At 43.0% G+C, this 20,011-nt stretch overlaps 1 protein-coding gene across 12 annotated transcripts in view; it reads right to left on the bottom strand.

Moving 5' to 3' along the window:
• Positions 1-20,011, bottom strand: part of KCNU1 (potassium calcium-activated channel subfamily U member 1) — a 204,975-nt gene that overhangs the window by 116,339 nt on the left and 68,625 nt on the right. For 5 of the 12 annotated variants that reach the window (XR_004755816.1, XR_004755817.1, XR_004755818.1 and 2 more), the window contains exons 21-27: positions 19,481-19,705; positions 18,833-19,010; positions 14,082-14,159; positions 10,042-10,181; positions 6,558-6,752; positions 6,197-6,303; positions 4,294-4,407 (exon numbers count right to left, since the gene is read on the bottom strand). Coding sequence is in view for 6 of the 12 variants with exons in the window: in XM_035345238.1 (XP_035201129.1) it covers positions 4,326-4,407; positions 6,197-6,303; positions 6,558-6,752; positions 10,042-10,181; positions 14,082-14,159; positions 18,833-19,010; positions 19,481-19,705 (1,005 nt within the window). In the remaining 6 variants the exon portion in view is untranslated. Of the gene's footprint in view, positions 1-4,293; positions 4,408-4,901; positions 5,125-6,196; positions 6,304-6,557; positions 6,753-10,041; positions 10,182-14,081; positions 14,160-18,832; positions 19,011-19,480; positions 19,706-20,011 lie in introns of those variants that run through there. The other 7 variants (XM_035345241.1, XM_035345239.1, XM_035345240.1 and 4 more) reach the window with 3 other exon arrangements.

The raw sequence follows: 20,011 nt of genomic DNA, 5'->3' as shown, positions 1-20,011 counted from the left end.
GGCATTTAGGACTTCTGCCTCTTTTTTGTAGGTGCCTGAATAAGCAAGGACAGAATACAAGCCATACTGGTGGAGACAAAATGCTAATCTCCAGCAACTGTGAGGCTCGTGGAAGAGTGTAAGAACTGGTTCTTCAGTACTGGGAGAGTGTCCAGCAGGACTATGATGAGAGAAACAGAAAAAGAAATGTCAGCTACTCAGATAAATATCTTACCGAGTCACAAGACCAAGCCATAGCAGTACTTTTTTTTTTTTTTTTAAACAAGGTATGGGCTTATTCAATTAAAAAAAAAAAAAAAGGCATTAATGATGCACTTCCAGATTGCTTAATACAGTTTGCTCACCTAATTCACTCTGCATGGCCTCCTGCTGCAAGCAGGGAAGCAATCAGCAGTTAACCTGCTCTAGTCCCTTCGTAACTGGTCACTGGAGAGATGGTGGGGGATGAGACCGGGGTTTTATGGTACATCGGTGGCAGGTCAAGACAGTAAGCTGAAGCAGATGGATAGGGAAGTAGGAAAGAGCCCTTCCTTCAGCAGGAGGAGGCTAGAAAACCCACTGCCAATTACTGAGTAAGAGAGATTGCTTTCTCTACCAGCATTAATTTAAGCCATCAGGTATTTTATGTTTATCTCAGCAGAGTAAAATCCTATCTCAGACAAGATACCTGCTTTACAGGGAACTGTGTGCATGCTCTCAAAGGCTGAGCTCCTGCTGTCATACCCTTCCTGCCAAGTGTTCTCAGGACAACCAGATATCCCTGTGTATCAGGAGACAGCACTTCATCCTGCTGCGGAGCAGTTAATCTCCATGGGAAGATCCTAGGTCCCTCGCCATCCCTGCTCAGAGAATAATGACACTCGGTGTTTGCAGCCACCTCTTGTTTTTGTCAATGCCCAGCCTGCCTCATCTAACATTTATAGAGTCTGGATTCTCCTCAGATCTCATTGACTATGTGTCAGTCACCACCTGCAACATGCTGTACTGCAAACCCAGCACAGCTCACCACGGTGACATCCCTCACTTCTCATTCTGCTGGATTGGATTTGGCTACAGGGAGGAGGAGGAGGGAGCACAACAATCCTGGCCTCGATGTGTATATTCATCTCCTTAGGGGCAAGTGCTCTTTGCAGAGGTTTGTGTGTGCGTGCACTTTATGCTGCTCAGATCCGGGTGGATGCATGTGTTAGGATAAATGCCTTAGCATGTCCAAGTCTCTGCAGAGCCTACGTATCCTTGCGTGTCTCTTTGGAGAGGTTTCTGGCTGCACTCATTGTGTGCCCGCCTGAACCAACAGTGGCCCAGGTGATGAGACAGACAAGGCACGTAACTGTGAGTCAGCTGCCCTGCCAGCTAACCCCAGGGAAGGAACCTTCCCGTCTGGTGGCACTTCCCTGCTTCCTTAAAGAAGCTGACCATCTCACAACACATGGAGAAATAGTTAGTCAGGCAGTGCCCCATGAAGACTATCTCAGCAGCCTCCCTGCCGCCGCTGGAAGAGACCATTAAATCCCTAGCCAGACTGGCAAGGGAATGATCCTGATAGGCACGTGGATCAGGAGCTGAGATCTGAAAGCCAAGATGCAAAATGGCCCATGGGAGAGACGCTAGCCTGGAAATCAGGAGACCTGGGTTCTGGTTTTGGTTTTGTCACAGATCTGATATACGCTTTTGAATGAACTACAACTCCCCACTTCCCTAGTAACTCCTTCTTGTATACGCCACGCAGGCTCAGTAGGTCAGGGACCACTCTTAATTGTATCCAGCACAACATTTTCAGAACTCAGTCGGAGACTCTGTTAGCACTGCTAAAAAATAAAGCTTACTAATACTAACTGCTATCCACACACCGAGGTGACCTTCACAGCTCCGAAGGGGTACAGATTAGCAAACTACGGCGCACAGATCCTGTATCAGCTTTGTGTACCACAGTCGTTTTTACTGCAGAAGCTGAACTTATTTATCCAAGAGGGATGTAAATACATGACCCAACCAATACACAAGACCTTGTTGCTGAAGAATCAAGGTGGTAGCTTCAGAAAGCGTGTTTGCATGCACCCAGACACTGATTCTCTCCTACACCTTTGCTTTTCACAGTTTGTGACAACAGAGATTATTCTTTGCTGGAAGAATGTGACATTGTTGACATTAAAAAAAAAAAAAAGAAAAAGGAAGAAGCAGCAAAACAGACCTTTGCTTTGCTTGAACAGCACAGGCTTTCTTGATCAGCTGTCTGAGGTGCCTCATCTGTACAAAGCATTTAAACCTGTCTAACATCAAAAAGTAAGGTAAGACAAGTCACTTTGATGCTCCAGAGCACATGCCTAACATGATTATTGCAGAATCTTCCTGGTGATAATAGAATTATGCAAAGGAGGCCTTGACCCATTAATGCTTTTACCTTCCTTAGGATTTCTCTCCCCCTGCTTGCATGAGAAGCAGAACTGCTTGTTCAGAGCTAGCAAAACTAAACAAAAAGGTGGAATAAGCAAAGTGAAAGAGGTCCCTTCATCACCTTGTCATCTCTTCCTGCTCCACCTTACTCCAGTAAGTGACACACTCTAGCAGTTGCAGGTAAAGCAACTGAAAATATGATGTACTGGAAAAGCTCTATGACTAGAAACGGGAATGTTCCCCCCATACACACACAGAGATAGTGTGAATGTACGGGGGAAAAGCATGGCATGTGCCATCATTGGCAGTCCTGCACCTAAGACACCTTGGAGACAAGGAACATTTAAAAAGATATACTTGCTGCAGATTCCTTAGATTAGATTTAGAAAAAAAAAAAACAACAACAAAAAAAACACAACAACGATACCCACAGCAGGGCTTGTTACACTTCTACTCCATGCGACATAGCTCTGGAGTTAACACTGGCATCTCCCATGTTTGGTGCCTTAGAGCTGAACCCAATAGGTCCCGAATTTCAGTCATGAAGGAGTATGCTCATTTGCCTCTATTTCTAGGAAAAGCAGATGATTTCAGAGAGAAGAATTTGCTGGCAAGATAGTCTGAGTTTCTCATCCACTCAGGAAAGTTCTGAGTAAACAAGTTTTGTTTTTCCTTGCAACTTTCTTAATAGAAGTGCCTTACCATAGCACAAGACCTGCTTAAAATCAGTACACAGAGGTCCAGGCATGCACGTGGAGACACTTAAAAGCAACAGAACAGTAAGAAAGAAAAAAATGTTACCTCCTCTGTGCCCTGCTTAGATTGAATTACAGCTGCAAATAAAGAAGGGTTCAGATAACGACAAGACAGAAAGCTTGCTGGATCTCAGTATGAGGTGTCCTTCGTAGTGAAATCTCAGCTCTTCCTAAAGCTTGCAATTGGATCAGAGACTGCAAAGCCTGCCCAGGCTCTTCCCTCTACCTTGTCTGTTTAAAACAATGCATGTTAGGGAATGGACTGAGACATTGTTACTGAAGCCTCAATCTGCCAGAGGGTAAGTAGAATCCAGTGCACAAATTCTTATCTAAGTTTGTATATACAGGGCGATTTTAGGCCAAAAAGCTCCTACCAGGAGATCAGCTGACTGTCTTGGCTCAAGTTCAGGTCTGCAAAGGGCTGGCAATGGGAAAGCATGCTTCCTATGGTATTTTGTTTGCTCTAAGCACGGTTCACTGATTCCTACTTGCAATCTGCCCTGAACTGAAAATGTATGATTATTTTGTTCCAGGAAGATGATTCCAACGCATTAAGGCTCAGACCTGAATCCAAACCCCAAACTTCCCCAAGAGCAGATATGTTTCCCTCTGGAGTTTTGGTCCAAACTTTTTTTCTTGCTTCTTACTCATGTTGTTTGAGTGGAGTTCCTAAATGTCTCATCCTAAATCAGTACCTACTTATGCTAGGCTAAACAAATCACAAGAGACAGTCCTTTCCCTAAAGCTCTTAATTACCTAAATTAACAAGTATGTTATTATTTTCCTTGCATGCAGTAGGCAGCAATAGTATACAGAGAGTTAAATAACTGACCCAAGGTTATACAGCCAGTTTGTTGCAGATTGGGTCCTAAAGCCAGTTGGCTTGACACTTAAGTTCAATGCTTTATTTTACTCTTCAAGAGGAAAAAGGCAAGCCCAGATCTGACCATTCCCTTGGGTGGGAAAGCTTCTGGAGTACTGATTTGCAACAAAGGCTTATTTTCCCCTTTTTCCTGTCTAAAATAGAAAAAGGACCAAGACCTTATTCTTGAGTTTCAGGGATCTGTTAATTGGCTCCCTAGTAAAATTACAGAGACTCAGCTGCCTGATAATGATTGTAAATGACAGAGACTATCAGGTTTACCTTGTGATGTCCCTGGGGAGCTTGCAGTTAGTTTAGTCTGAACTCTGCGTCAGCTGTTTGGGTTCCTTTCTTCTCGGCATGTGGTATCTGGACTCAAGCTGCAGTCTTTCAAACCTAATTAGTGTTAGGGGAAAGAGAGAGAGAGAGAGAGAGAGAGGAAAAAAAAAAAAGAAAGAAAAAGAAAAAATTCTCCTGCTTCCCCTCAACTGACTTTATAACATAAGGGTGGGACCTGATTTATGGCATAAGTTAATGGGGGATTTTGTGCTTTTTGGTATGTTTCTTTTAATGTATATCAATCCAACATCTTCAGTTCTGCATGCAAGAAAAGTGCATTTTAGAGTGCTGGAGTCTTTGAACTGGAAAGTTCAGCAGGGAATCTCTAAACCCGATGGTGTCATTGTGTTTGTGTACAGCTAGGTCTGTTCTGTGCAGCGCTCAGCAGAAATTCAAGTTTTTGCCCTTTTCCTTGCAGAGAGAGCATTTTACTCTCTGATAGGTATTGTTGTTAGAGCACAACAGTACTGTTTTCAGCACTAATCTCAAGCTGTTTAACCACATTCAAATGGCCCACTATCCACCTAAGAAATAAGAACACGGAAAATTTATTGTGGGATCTTAATAACTTGTACAATTCTTTATTTGCAGGGCATTTCACAAACTCATAATTCTGGCATGGAGGTGTCTGTAGTACCTGTTTTCTTGCTTCATAACCGACCCTCCATTTCCCCTCTCTGGTCATCAGTTGTTGCAGCATTGAACGGAACAAGACAGAAAAGTAGATCTGTAGGCAACATCTTCAAATCACTGGCAGGCCGAGCAATCACAAACCTGAAAAAGCACTGGTATGTGAGATTCAGGCTGCTTTGTGAGGTCTTTGTAGCAAGCACCTGGGACAGGAAGAAAGCTGCAGGGTTTTTTTGCAATGACTGATTGCATCTGCAGAATTCTTTAGAATGACGAGACAATGTGCAGTGTTTAACTTTACCTATCCTTTAACCTAGGAATGGCAAATATATATATTTTTTAAATGAAGCTAATTAGTCTCTGGAACAGCTGCTGAAAGATGTGATAATTTTTTGATTGCTGAAAATCTTTAAATCAAACTAAATGTCTCTCTAGGAGATCTGAAGCTCAAGCAATCACCAAAACCTTGAAACTGAAAGAATCAGTGAGTAGAACAGGTTAGATGAATCACAGAATCATAGAATGGTTTGGGTTGGAAGGGACCTTAAAGATCATCTAATCCCAACCCTCTGCCATGGCCAGGCAGACCTGTGAGGCTGCTCGAAGCCCCGTCCAACCTGACCTTAAACACTTCCAGGGATGGAGCAGCCACAACTTCTCTGGGCAACCTCTTCCAGTGCCTCACCACTCTGAGTAAAGAATTTCTTCCTAATATCTAATCTAAATCTACCCTTTTGTAGCTTAAAACCATTACTCCTTGTCCTATCACTATACTCCCTGCCAAAGAGTCCCTCCCCAGCTTTCCTGCAGCCCCTTTTAGGTACTGAAGGCCGCTATAAGGTCTCCCTGGAGCCTTCTCTTCTCCAGACTGAACAACCCCATTCCGTCAGCCTGTCTTCATAAAGGAAGTTCTCTCTGCCTGCAGACTCTCTGAAATCCCTGGCCTCGGCAGCATTACTAACTCAGTGCTCCAGCAGATCTCTAATGAAGAAAAGATAAATCACATTTCAAATGAACTTAACAGAATTTCATACAAGTGCCAGTAAGCACTGGATCTCCAGAAATAATCAGAGCACCATGTTCAGACCACACACCAATTTGCCTCAAATGGCCCTTGTTGTCTACAAGGATGTCTAAATTCAGACAAAAATCAGTAGTTCAGCCATGACTAGTCATCATTTGACTTAGAGTACAATTTAAAATGAAGTGTACTTGCCTGTTCTTGTACGGATTGGGCTCTTCCATCAGCCGGTAGAGCCCAAAGCAGAGTATCCCAAACAAGTCTAAAGCTTTGCAGTAAATGTCTCCAAAGGAGTCCTCCTGCTATAAAACAAGCAAAAATACTCTTACCTCAAAGGAACCAAAGTGGACGATTCAGCTCAATCCAGCTTAGAAATCTAATATAAAATAAGACTATCTGGTATCTTTGGCCTCCTTAAAAAATGGCTTAAGCTACACAGTGAGCTTCAACTGAATGAAACTAAGCTTCAGGTAATCGCACCCAGCCCGTACCCTAAAGTACTAGCAGCAGGGATGAAAGCCAAGTCCACGCAGCACCTGTCAGTGATACAACTCACCATGACACCCGTTAACAACCTCTCAGACAGTGGCAGGAGTGCCAGTTTGCATCGGAGTTGGGAGGCATTTTGGACCACATCATCAGGACTCCTGCTCTGCCTACTGTCCATTTCCAACATTTCCTCCAGTGCTGGGCTTGTCCCACTTGTCACCAAAGTCTGCAGCAGCGCCAAGATGTGATGGTTGTAGTAGGTCTGGAAGGAAGAAACCATGAAAATTCAAAGACAAAAGTGTATGCCTTGGTTCCTGAAAGGAGAATAAATTTTTCCAGTGAAAGCCTAGAGAATGTGATCAGACAGACACCTTACAGGGTTTTTTGTTTGTTTGTTTGTTTGTCTTTTTGTATACTTAAATTAGTCCTTAATTACATTACACTAAATTACATTTAGCCAGAAAAGTGGGCAGCAGCTCCGATGTCATCTGAGTACAAGGTGAGGCTGAGGAGGGCTATTACCCTGCTCAGCCCTACAGGTGCAGAAGGAAACTGTCCCTGGAATTGCCACATGCATTACGAAAACCTCTCTCTGTGCCCTTATCTCAGTATTTTTTGAAAATAAAAACAAAACACAAAACATACCATGGTCAAAATTCAGATTTGAAGCCAAAAAAAGGCATAGCATTCTCCCCCCCCCCCCCCGTTTTTTTAAAAATCTGAACAGGGTTCAGGTATACCAACTAACTTATTTCCCACCCTTTCTCAAAAAGCTCATTTCCCACGCAGAGCCACTTTGTGGGATCTGTCACCTGCATTCACCTGAGCAAAGAAACTAAACGAGCTTCAGAGAAGGAACGGTGTTACTAAATCCCAGCTAAACTCAAATCCGCTTAAGAACATCTGACCGTATTGTCGGGCAAAAGGCTATAATGCTGTTAGAGTAATTCTCAGCCTTTTAAAGTAAGGAGCTGTAGTCCAGAGGTATCCAGGAGTGATACAGCTTCAGGGGAATCTGCACTTTACATATTTAACAGAAGCGTGCTGAGCTCTTTAACATATCATTGCTGTACTTTTTGACATCAAAAGGATTGCATTTCCATACTTGGATGAATTAATAGGATTTGCATGTCACCCTCATTCTGTACTTTCTAGGCTGAGTTACACTGCAGGAGTCTGAAAGGCAAAGAAAAACTACAGAGGTGCACGCGTGTGTCGGTGCGCGCGCACTCAGGAAACAGCACACTGCATTCAGTGGGTCTCGAAGCTGACTTTTAGGAAGCAACGTTTCTGAAATGTGCCCAAGAGATGTTACCACCTTTGCCAGTTGTTTGGTTACAGCTTGAGATAAGCACACTGCCCAGGAATGCCCTTGCACACAAAGGCAGAAACCTTCTCCCTTCGCCAAGCAGCTGCTTGGTCCCCTTCGGTCCCCGTTGCTGTTTAGCTTCTAGAACTGGTCCTGTGTAGCTTAGGAACCCACAGCTGGGTCAGGACGGGAATTTGGGGTTCAGAGTACCTGTGCCATTCTGGCCATGCTCATTGAATTGTTTTCTGCCTACAGCCACTCCAAGAGTCAGGCTGAAACAAATGCCAGTTCTGCTTCAGGCGTCCAAGGGGTAACGTTTCACTTCACAGACCACGTTGTGCCATGCAGATTCTTCTGCCACTCGCCTTTCAGGCTAAAAAAATCCAGCACTCCTGCTCTGAGCGTCTCACACACAGATATTTACAAAAGATTTTTAGTGACAGAAAAAGGAGGTGACATTGGACTGCTGAAGGGTTTTTCTTCCTCTTTTTTTCTCACATTCATGCATATTTTCCCTCATACTGCAATTGCTAAACAATAGCTCATTTCTCTCCTTCTTCCCTGTATTTACAGACTTGGCTGAATCTGACTTAAGGTGCCCCTCTACTCTATAGCAGAGCTGAGTGCTGATCATTCCTGGACAGACTTGGAATCCATGCCTGAGTGAAATTTTATCCTTTAAGACAGGTCATGCTATGTCTTGAGTTACTTTTACACTTGACACTAGCAGTCATTAATTACCATCTGGCTGATTGACATATCAGTGAGTAGCAGCAATATAATACTTTCCCTAACACCTTCTCAGAAAAGCATAACTGGACTTGACACACTTATTTTGGACTGCTTATCCCTTTGAGAGATTTGTTTTGTATTTATTCAATTTTTGCAAAACTGCCACCCAAGCACTATCCCCTCAGACCTGAGCCGAGAGCAAGGCATGTGGAACTTGACTGCAGCATGGGGAGAATCAGGGTAAAGAGGAAGAAAGGAGCTTTCAGGAAAAAAGGGAAGTCAGTTTTAGAAATGCCAGCTTATGAACTGAACTGCTGTTTGCTGCCAAGATCCTGGCTTAACTACACCTAAGTGTCACCCACAGGTGTGTCACCACAAACAATATCACTCAGGTTTGACAGCAACTTAAGACGATTATGTCACCAGGGTGGGATCACCACCTTCCATCTGTTCTTGTGTTTTTGGTGCAATGTAATCCTCATGGTGCAAATGTTTTTAAAAGGACACTGCCAGGAACTTACAGAGAATCAAAACAAGCACTTCTTTTACAACCTGATCTGATCTTGTGGATCGGTGACAGTCCACATACGTGGAATTTGTTTTATACCTGTTCAGAAAACAGCCGCTGAGAGATTCCCATTGAGTTCAATAGATTTTCCATCCGAACTTAAGTTTGCATTTCTGCCTAGGTCCCAGATGGACAGATGAGAAGAATTAAATGTTCTGTTTATGCCCATGCTGCTACAATAAAGTTATGGTAGTGAAAGCTGCCTATTCTCCAGCTCACCAAAGCACCTCCAGCCAGGCTTGTAAAAATAATCCACTCTGCAAGAACAGGTAACAATTCAGGGTCCCCATAATCTTTCCAGCCATTAGCATCAATGCTGGAGCCTCCACCATGAGGCCAGCTTGTGCTGAAAGCAGTTTTGGCTTCAGTGACTGCATGTCCCTTAGAGGGACTGATTGTAACCTCATGTTATCAATCAAAAAGTAAATAAATCAGGCTGGCTCCAAATACCTTTTGTAGCAGGAGGAGAGAGGAAGTTATGAAAAGTTATGAAAACACTCTAAAAGTTTCTCCAAATAATTCTATGTGTATATCAAAACCAGGGAGAGCTGCTGCTGCTCAGAGCACGCACTGAAAATGTCTTCTGGAGCTGCCTCTTAGTCTATAGAGCCCACTACCCCAAGCAATCAAAGAGGGCCACTGATTAGTCCCATAGCAGGGTGCTGGAATTAGCTGGTCTTTAAAGGTCCCTTCCAGCCCAAGGAAGGGGGTTGGAAGATCCCACGATTAGCAAGTTGCTTGAACAGGAATAGACACGTATAATTCTCAGGGCACAGAGTAACTAATCACCTCACCAGTCTCTGCAAGGTTTCCCGTGCCTTTCTGACACACACAGCCTTGACCATTGTTAAGGCTAGATTAAGTGGGTTTACTCCGGCTGATAATCACTTTGTTAACACTCTGATGCCACTAAACATGACAGTTTGTGATACATCTACTTACCATAGACAAAAGAGAATTCAAGAAGCTATCTGAGAAGATAGCTCCTGCAGGGGCAGCAGTGGTGGAAAGGTGATCTTGCTCTGGAATTTCAGGATTGCCGCTGGGAGTCTGATTAATGAACTGGGCATTTGGTGAAGACTCTGTTGGATAAGCAATGAAACAGAAGACATCTTAGCAACAGAGGGAAGCCATCTAGAATCAGACAAGTTAGTAAATGTAGCTTGCTGTTCCATGTCCAGCACTAGCCACAGCATGCTGCATTAGTAAAGGAAAGAGGAACAAAACAGTCAGTGCTGCTAACCGATTGTACAATGGGAGACTAAAGACACAAGCCTAAGACTGATCTTTCAAGCAAGTGTTTTAAGATAGCAGACCAAAATCGATTTACCTGCTTTGAAAAAGAAAGGAATAATCTCATTTCTTCTGCTCGTTTTCCTGAACTAACAGAATTACTATTTCTGTTGGCTTAAATGGGGGTTAGAGAGTTCCTTTCACAGCTGTCCTAATATTAGAGGGATCTTCGCTAGTTTGTCAACCTTATTCTTGCTGTCTGAGATAGTCTTGCAGAATTCCCCCTGCTCAGAAAGTAATTCCTCTTTAACTTGCTTTCTATATTCAGAGAATTGCCTAAGTACAGCCTGGCAGAAGGCCCCTGCTGTGCGACCCAACGTGCTAGGTATGTCCTGGCACTCCTGCACTGCCGGTAAGAGTGCTGATGAATGACAGCAGCACAGCTAGAGACAGACATGAGGACTGCAAGGAATTGAGATCAAGAACCCACGTCTTACCATTAAAAAATAGAGCAAGTAACTCTGTGTAAGTAATGATTGATTTCTAGTATGTCCCCGTGGGCCAGGAGGCATTTGAGTGCATCATTTTTAAAGATGACTAAGGCTAGCCAGAATCACAATACTATTAATGCCTCCTGTTGTCTCGCAGTGTCGCTGTCATCCTTCAGCCATGTATTCTCAATACAGATATTTCACCCTCCCTGGCCTTTAGGAGTTGGCCCTGCATCTGGTATTAATCAGTGTGACTCCACTGCCTAGCTTGTAGAGTCTGGGTATGAAAAGCATGGTCTCAGCCACAATAAGGGACCCCCTTTACTTCTCCACACTATTTTATTTCTCTTTTACATATTGGTAAAACTCTTATTTCTCTGCAGATGACTTTGCTATTTCTCCCCCACATCTCTGGCCCTTTATGACACGGGTTTCTAGAATCCACTTTTTCAGAGGAATGACTATTTACAACATGCCTGTAACCCCAATGACCAGCTCACAAATTGAGAAGATACTCGATATATTGAAACGTGCTCAACTTGGTGGGTTTGAGCCTGCAGAAACCCACATGTGCAGCTTGCCTTTTATCTGCCCTTCCATCAGCCTGATGCAAAGTGGCGGGTTTAGCATTTCTTATTTTCCTGCACACCTCACCACTGGGCAAGGAGAAGCAGCAGTGTGTGCAAGCATGATGACAACACACAACTCTCCTGCTCCTCAAGGAAAAAAATAATCCAGCCCCCTTTGAAGGAGTGCAGGCCCTCAGCTAATTCTGTCAACTCTGCCCCTGACTACATGCCATGAACTCAGTAGATGCTGGAGGACAGCTCTGTGGGACCATGGCACACCTGTGGCACTCAGGGGGGCACTGGCACGCTGTCCTGGTCACAAAGAAAGCAACGCAGAGGCAAGCAGGCTCGGCAGGTCTGGCTCTGTTCAGCTTCCTGAATAGGTCGCTTCCCGCCCATCAAGATGAATTGCAAAACTCCTCTCGACTTCAGTGGTGTCAAGATTTCAACCGAAGGCCCGAAGGGTGTTAGCTTCTCTTGTGGCAGGTTTTGAACAGCACCAGCACCAGCAGCGCGTATGGCATTGCTGGTGTCGGTGTGTCACACACAAAGTGACACAGGAGGCTCTTGGTCCGCACCCGGTGCGCTACGAGCTGGAAATGGGCCATGGCCTGGAACATGCAAAGCCCTTGCAGCTTCAGGCACGTGAGGATTATTCCTCGCAGCTTGTTTCTAGAGGTAGGTACAAAAGTGAGCATTTGGCTAGATCAAGGTCTACCAGAGGGATTTACAGGAAGCTTATTCACAATCACAAGAAAGCTCCAGCTGTTTTTGTTTAGTTGTTTTGAGCTTCCAGGTTTTAAATTGTTGGGGTTATTTTCCTTCCTAGCCCATCCCTGTAACTCTGAACATATTTCTATGCTGTTGAAGACTACAAATGGAGCAGGCATCCATGTGCTAAGGGACTGGGCTCGATTCATTATTTTGTCAAAGATCTGACATGACTAAAATCCAAGTTATGTCAACAGATTGCAGATGTTTTCCCCTCCACTGACACACCACATCCTGGAGGGAAATCACACTGGTGCAATGCCTGTCTGAAGACGTTAGCTTGACTGCACAATATCTTCTCAGAGGAGCTGGGCCTCAGTAGCCAGCTCAAAACATTTCTGAGACTTTTGGACACAACGCAAAAGTTTAAACCACAGTGCAAGAGAATATCCAAATATCACTCTGGGAAATTCAGCAGTTCTGAATTGACTCTGGAGAAGGCATCATCATCTTATCACTATTTTTTGCTGTTTGTTTTGCACTAGTTCTTCAGAGTTTTAGGCTAAGGAGCACACAGGACCTAACAGCTTTGCCCATACTGACCTATTAGCTCTCCAGGTGCACGTTGGGACCAAGCGGTACACCAGAGCTTCTTTGAAATTAAGTATTGCTAGCACCTGCTAGATGCTGATGCTACTCACTAGCTTTGGCTCAGCTGCAGACCTGGGGAGGACTGCAAAGCAAGGGCCCCTCCCAGAACTGTTGAGCCCACATAGCATTGACCAGCATTGCATCGAAAAGGAAAGAAAAAAAAAAGCCTGAGTAAATGGATCAGAGGCCAGCCATGAAGCCTAGCAACATGCTATGCTAATGTGGTGGCTACATTCTTGTGTCAGCACTCTAAATGGAGCTAAACATGCATGTCACTGGGGACTGGCAGCCCAGCCACACCGCTCTGCTGTGACACTGACTGCTATGTTACTAGTAACCAGTTAATCAGTGCACATGTTCCTAATTAATGGACCTAGTGTGTAACTATCAGGAGACGAAGACAAAGATGAAAAACAGCCAAGAGTAGTAATGAAAGAGCTCCATGGGTTGCTTCAGTTATGAATGCAGGCTAGAGAGCCTGAGCCTTGTGGAATAAGGACAGAAGTGTCTGTGGCCTAGAGTAAAACACCTGCACCCTCTGGCTGTCCTGGCATGCACACAGGTCCACGCGAGTACTGGACTCTGTGCAGCTGTTGTACAGTGCTTTGTAGTGCAGACTATTTCGAAGAGGCTCTGTGCATTCACAGCCACTTTTACAAGGAGGAAGCCTGCAGCAGCTCCCACCACAATCCAGAGAAGGGGAAGGAACCATCACCTGTACTTCAGAAAGGGCAGGGGTGAAACAGAGAATTAGGCTTTGGTTCACCTCGTTTTGTTGTGAGATGAAAACTGGCCATGCAGCCTTCCTCTGTGTTTTTTAAAATCATCAGAGAGAGGCAGGCACAGCCAAAGGGCAAGTTAGATATCCTCTGAGTAGAGCTGCCTTTGGTGGTTTCTATTTCTTTACTGAAAATAAGGGGAAACCAGGAAAATACGATTCTGATTTATATACCTTAGTGAAGTCTGTTACAAAAGGTGGGGTTAATGTGGGCCACGTGACTAGAAATCAGATCTCCTGAGATCCAGTCCAGCAGAATAAAAAATAAATAAAAAAAAAAACAGGACATTATCTTTATCCTAAATGGATGCTTCAGAGTTTTGCTACACACTGAGACCTTCGTAACACTTTGTTTTATTTATTCTCCTGATAAACCATCCTGACTCCTTCAAAGCCAGTGAATTAACATCTAAGTCAAACCTTTTAATGTTCCTTGGACATGTAGTGCTTGTCGCTTTCTGCCTGTGAATTCTAAAAAGGGCCTGGGGTAAATAAATAATGCAGCACACATATTGCTTCTGTGAAATTTGTTCTTAAAGAATAACTTACTCAGCTCTGTAGTGATAGGGATCCTTTTATAACATGGCTCTGATTGATTCCCCAATGCTCTTCCTCTGAAAACAGCATCTGTAGAAACAGTCAATAACAACATGAGGAGAGGAATGTTGGTAGAAGCAGAAAAGAGGAGGAAAAAAAAAAAACAACTAACGCACAATGGTTCAGACTGACAAATGCAGGAAATCTTTTCCCTATGTCTAAAAATAATGTTATTGTCATGCAAAAATCCCAAAGCATTTCCTATATTTAGAAAGTTTCTTGCCTTGGTTTGCTTTTCCAAGGCTTACTTTATTCTCTCATGGCTTCAAAGAATGAAAAAAAAAAAAAAAAAAAAAAAAAAAGAAAAACTCTCCTGGGAGCTGTTTATTGACATTGTAACTGAAATATAATTACCCTCTGTGGTGCAGCAGTGCTGGTTACAGAGTTGTTTGGCCCAAAGCCCCCAGTAAGCCAATTTGCATACAGAGGGTTTTTGAGGGAGAGCATCGTGTTTTATCCTTCCCCCTCAAGAAGGCTTTGCAAAACTGGATGGGACACATGCTGTAGGAATGAAGGCAAAATATACACCATGAGTTCTGAAAACCCATCACAAAAAAAAAAATGAATTAAAAAAATAGCAATCCTGAAGTTCCTAGAAGTGTGTCCTTGTTCCTTCCCAGTTCTTGCCAACTCGCTGACTTAGTAGAATCAAGCCCAATCCAAAATCTGCTTGCTCTGTTTTGATTATATCTAATCTCTTCTCCCTTTCTATTATGTCTGAGTTTTTCCTTTGCTACCCAGCACAGCATCTGGGTAACTGAGTATTAGGAACACTATTTACTGTGCACATTATCCACTCAAAATGATGAAATCTGAACTCTGCTGAGGATTTTGCTAGAAATGGAACTTCGTGACATCCAGATACTACGTAATGGCTCCTTCTCCCCTCTGAGCTGCAAGTGAATGTTGGAGATGGAGGCCCCAGCAGGGTCCTAGGCAGACCATTGTTCTAAGCAACTATCCCTGAGGTTAGGTGACGGACTGACAAAAACCTCATTGGGGATGTCAGGCATCACAACCCCTCAAAACAGCAGAAAAAGCCCAAGAGGAGCAAGGCATCTCTGAATACGGTGCAACTGAATGCCTGAAATGAATCATTGCCTTTATTGTACCTTTCCATGTGCTGTACCAGTTGATTTGAATGTGTGTCTGATCATTGCCTGGATACCTTTCCCTTATGTCAATATTTTTGCTATGAAACAGTACACAGCGCTCCACCTGAAATCTTACAAACTGGCAGGGTGCTATTACAAAAGATTACTTAATTGTAGATTACTACTGTACATTTGAATTTCAGTAGCTTATTAAGTTGTCAGATTTAATTACCATTACATGTTTAGATTATGCCACAGATTATTTAGTTCGGTACCTAGGTTTGCCAACCTGTTTGCTTTGTGACATGACAGGGTGATAATTACAGCATTACTGGAAAACCTAAAATTTTCCATGGGAAAGACTAGAAGTCCTTGGCATCAGCACTGACCCTAGTAAGCGCTCATTCTTGCAAGTCTAAGTAATGTTTACCTCTGTGTGGGTCCTGGTTTCTCTAAGAGATGTCTAATTCTCTACCCCATCGGGCAGGTAAAGCACAGAACGGGCCTGGGTTGGTTGGGTGTGAAAGGCTCACACTGAAATCTAAAACCTCGGGAAGTACAATTGATTTGTGCCTTGTTACAGCCTCCAAAGTGGGACTGTGTTTGCTGCTTACCAAAGCACCTGAGCTGTTAAGGGTGGCCCTACTCTGTTGGGGGGAAAGGGAGCGAGAAAGATTAAATTCTGATAGAAGCCATCCTTCCCGTTTGAATCTGAGTCTCTCTTTTCCCAGAACCTCTCCTCATCTGCTGACTCCCATGAACTCCCATTTGCTTAATCCCATTGTTTTAATCAGTAAAAGTTCTGTCTTCTCTGAGATGAATTCCTACAAAATAATAATGGGGGGAAGTGGGGGGAGGGAGGGGCTGGAACAGTGAGAGTGGGGACGTGCACTCTGTTTCCATTCTGGGCACCTTGATCCAAAACTAGATGGCAACAACCTACCAGTAATTTACTGTCTTATAGGAGCACACATTTGTAATGTGCCTGGAGGCTTTCAGAGGCAAAGCCCTGTAAGAGCGCAAGACACAGCCTTAATCTTGCAGTTGAATCAGCAGGAGCTCCTGCTATGAGAATCCTAACCTAAGATTGCAGGCCTATAATTACAGCAGCAAAGAAGAAAATTGGATGGTTTTTTTTTTTTAAACAACATACCTAATGAACGTACAAGGAGAGGGAGCTAATTTTTACAAAGGCTGAATCACTGACAGATTTAGTGGCTGGCTGGAGAAAGAAGTGAAACTTGTGTCTTAGCTTTATTTTGTAAATATATCTTTTTTTATTGATGATGATATCCTGTAAGTGAATACTGCTTTTCTGGCTGCAGAAAACACTGTAAATCTGAGGCATGATCTTAACTGAGTAGCCAAAGATGTATTAGACTGGAACTGTAGTCAGTTTATGGAGCAACAACTCACTAGCATCTGAGCTAGGCAATAGGTACCTCATAAATATGCAAAGTGAAAGACCTAAAATGGATAAACCAGAGTGGGTTTAGAAATACAGTATTTTCTCAGCTAGGGGAAGACAATGCTACGCCAGTAAAAATGGTAACAGAATCTAACCCCTCTAATTTGAATCAATCTTTCAGAAATAACTGATCACAGTAACATGTAATAACAAGAATAATTTGCTCTGTGCATTACTGCATTGTGAGCTTGAATTTATCTGGCTTTAAACAAGTCTCAGAGCTAAATACTAGAGTATAGATAATATGTATAGTAGAAGAAGCTTTGACAACATGTCCCTCACTTGATCCTGACCCTTCTCAAAACCAGGAGGAAACCCAGAAGCACTGACTTCCATGCCTGTTCTGATGCCTAGGCCCTTCTTTACCCAGGACAGTGGACCAAGCAGCCCCGACTGCTCACTCCTGAAAGGTGTTGTATATTGGGGCTGGTTCTGATGTGCTGTATCAGTGTTAGCTGGAATACACGAACAATTGTGTCTGCTTGTCTCTGCTCTAACTGTTCTCACTGCTAGCCTCTTTCTGCACAAGAAGAAATCCTTTGGATAGCCTTTCTCAGGGACCATGCCACTACAGAACTTGATTGTTTTTTTTCAGTGCCACTAAACAAAAGTTTCTCCTCTCTCTCATGATAGCAAGGATGTCGAACAGATCTAAATCCATAAGATCCACTTTTCTGATGCAACTCACCACATGCCCATCTATGCAAGGGAAGTGAGGGAAAAAATACATGCTTGTGGTTTAAAAAATAATAATAATAAAAAAAAAGAACTCTAAGCATGCAGGTGGTGGTGGTTCTGACAGTGATATGCCTGGTAAATTGTCTAACCAGCCATGCCTCAGCTTATTCAACTCGTCACACCTATGTCAGCGTTAAGTCCCTGTGGTCTTCGGCTAGAAGGAGACAAAGCGAGCCAAAAGCTACCACCTCAAAGAGAAATAAGTATGAACTCTGCAAGGCAGCTTGGGAAGGCTTTGATGAACAGATGCTCACATCTCTGTGATACATACACACACATTGTAGTTCAGAGCTCTGCACACCATGTACTGTGATTATGAGTCATTAAGCAAAAAAATGCTGGAGGGTAGTAGGACAGTGATTGATAGGATGAAATACCCTTTTTGCCCGGAGTGTCTCTCTTTTCCATATATAGGTATAAAGATGCAGTAGGTACAGTATCTGTATCTGTCACTACAGAGAAACATAAATTATATATATATAAGTACATATTATTTACTTCCTCTCTATATACGATCAATAAAGAGTTCCATATATCTTTATATCTAGGTAGCGATAAATACATTAGTTAAAAGTAATCTATTCAAGTCACAATTACCTCTTACTCAAATATCCCTTATAAATCATTTTTCTTCTGTTCTGCTAGTATACACTGTATGCTGGTATTATTTTGTCTAGTTATTATTTTAAAAAAAAAAATGTCTCTGCCTCACTCTAATCTTTTCTTTGGCACAGTCGTTGTTTTAAAAGCCTAGAATGATAATAAAGTATAGGGGAAACACTTAAGAGAACCATCCATTTCTCAGCCTGTCTTCAGTTAATTAATACTTCCACATTCTCAAGAGGAGGACAAATCTTAGCTCTTTTGCCAAATTAAGGAAGGAAGAGACACAATAAATATTCTACTGGGCTGAAGCTGTTTTTGCTTCCATTGCAGGTTTGTGCTATGAGCTCTGTTTGCATGGGAACAGAGAGTCCACCTTCTCAAGCGTCAAGGGAGAGGTATTGTTTTTCTCCTTTTGAAGGATGGACAGGGCCTCCACTCACATGTGCTTTTGTGAGTAAACACGGAAGTTACCAGCTCTGGTTACCATTTACCCTCTAACCATTGTCTCCTTACTGGAAACCTTGAAGCTTCACTCAGAATTTTCAGGAGGAACTCGTGTATTTCCATGAGCAATTTTGGATTTCCATTCCTTTGCAAATCTGTAGCTACAGGAATTGGACTAGGCTGTCCAACCAGCAAGGCTAAAATGAACTTCTGGCCATTTTAATTGGCGTATTTATATTCAGAAGAGACAGGCTAGGGCTCAGAGTAGTGACAAGTGGCCCCTTAATTCCTCCTCCTTTAGTCCCCTTATTTGTCACATCGGCATGCTTGCAGGCAAAGGGAAACACGCTTACCTAGTGAGGCTGAGCTGGGCTTATCCTGCATGGATCGGATGTTCAGAGTGGCTAGGATGCTTTCCGTGTCCACCAGGGAAGGATTGCTGGAAGCAGTGGTATTGGAAGACAGAATGGCACAAGCAGAGCAATCCCGGACATTAACTGCCCACAGATCTGCACACCAGAGAGCACTGCCCTGATAAAACCAAACAAATACTGATAAGGAGAAATCTGAGGAACCTGAACATCAAGGATCATTAAGGGTGAAAGGTGAACAGAAAATTTGTTTTGAACCCAGCTGGCAAATAGCATTTTGGAAGCACCTCCAAATATGAGCAGCTTTGGTCAGACAATGAAGCTCTCGGGTCTAGACTGGCAATTCATTGGACAATTTCCCATTTCCAATCAGGATTAGCTTCTCAGTGCTTCTGCAGGTAACCAGAGAAATCTGAGACTCCCTCAGAAGAAAATAAGTAGTTAAGAATGGAAAGTTTTCGTACAGTATCTTGGACTCAAACTGGAGTCTAGAGCCTGAGCCAATTTTGGTACTTTTTGAATGTGAATTGTGCTATCTACTATTAAAAACTTCTAAAATGTATTCAGAAGTGTGCAGGAGAGCTAGAGTAAGGAAGGAAGAGGAAGAGACAAAATACAAAAAATTCTTACTGAGAATAACCACAGCTTTGGGAAATTCTGAATAAATTTCCATTCTCTCTGCAGATATTCCAAAGACCCAAGAAAAACAATATCTTTCAGCTCATGGTAGATGAAGTTACTAGCTCTTAAGGGCATCACGAAGTCCTGCAGCCCAATCAGTGGTGAGTTTGCATCGCCAAAGACACAGACCAAAATGTGATCCTGCAGGTTCAGTGCTGCTGGGTCCTTGCCACTCTAAAATTAAAACAGAATTCTGATAAAACGGCTAATAAGTTGATTTTAGATTTGTTTCTTCAGTTACAGAGATTTAAACCGTTTCTTAGCTTTGTAACGTCTGTGGGTAGAAAGTGACTATATATAAACCAAAGTATTTCCCCTGAAGTAGTTGGATTCCAAATGTATCTTACAGAAGTGAAAAAAAACAATTTATATCAGCATAAAGTAACAAAACTATAGAACAAAGCGACAACAGCAGCTTCATGCCAGGAGCTTAATAACTGTTTTGTCCTGGTCTTCCCTCCCTCCCCTCCAGGCTAATTG

This window comes from Oxyura jamaicensis, chromosome 22, assembly GCF_011077185.1.
Source record: "Oxyura jamaicensis isolate SHBP4307 breed ruddy duck chromosome 22, BPBGC_Ojam_1.0, whole genome shotgun sequence".
NCBI lineage: Eukaryota > Metazoa > Chordata > Aves > Anseriformes > Anatidae > Oxyura > Oxyura jamaicensis.
The sequence above is the reverse complement of the archived record's forward strand: the minus strand, read 5'-3'. Positions and strand labels throughout refer to the sequence as shown.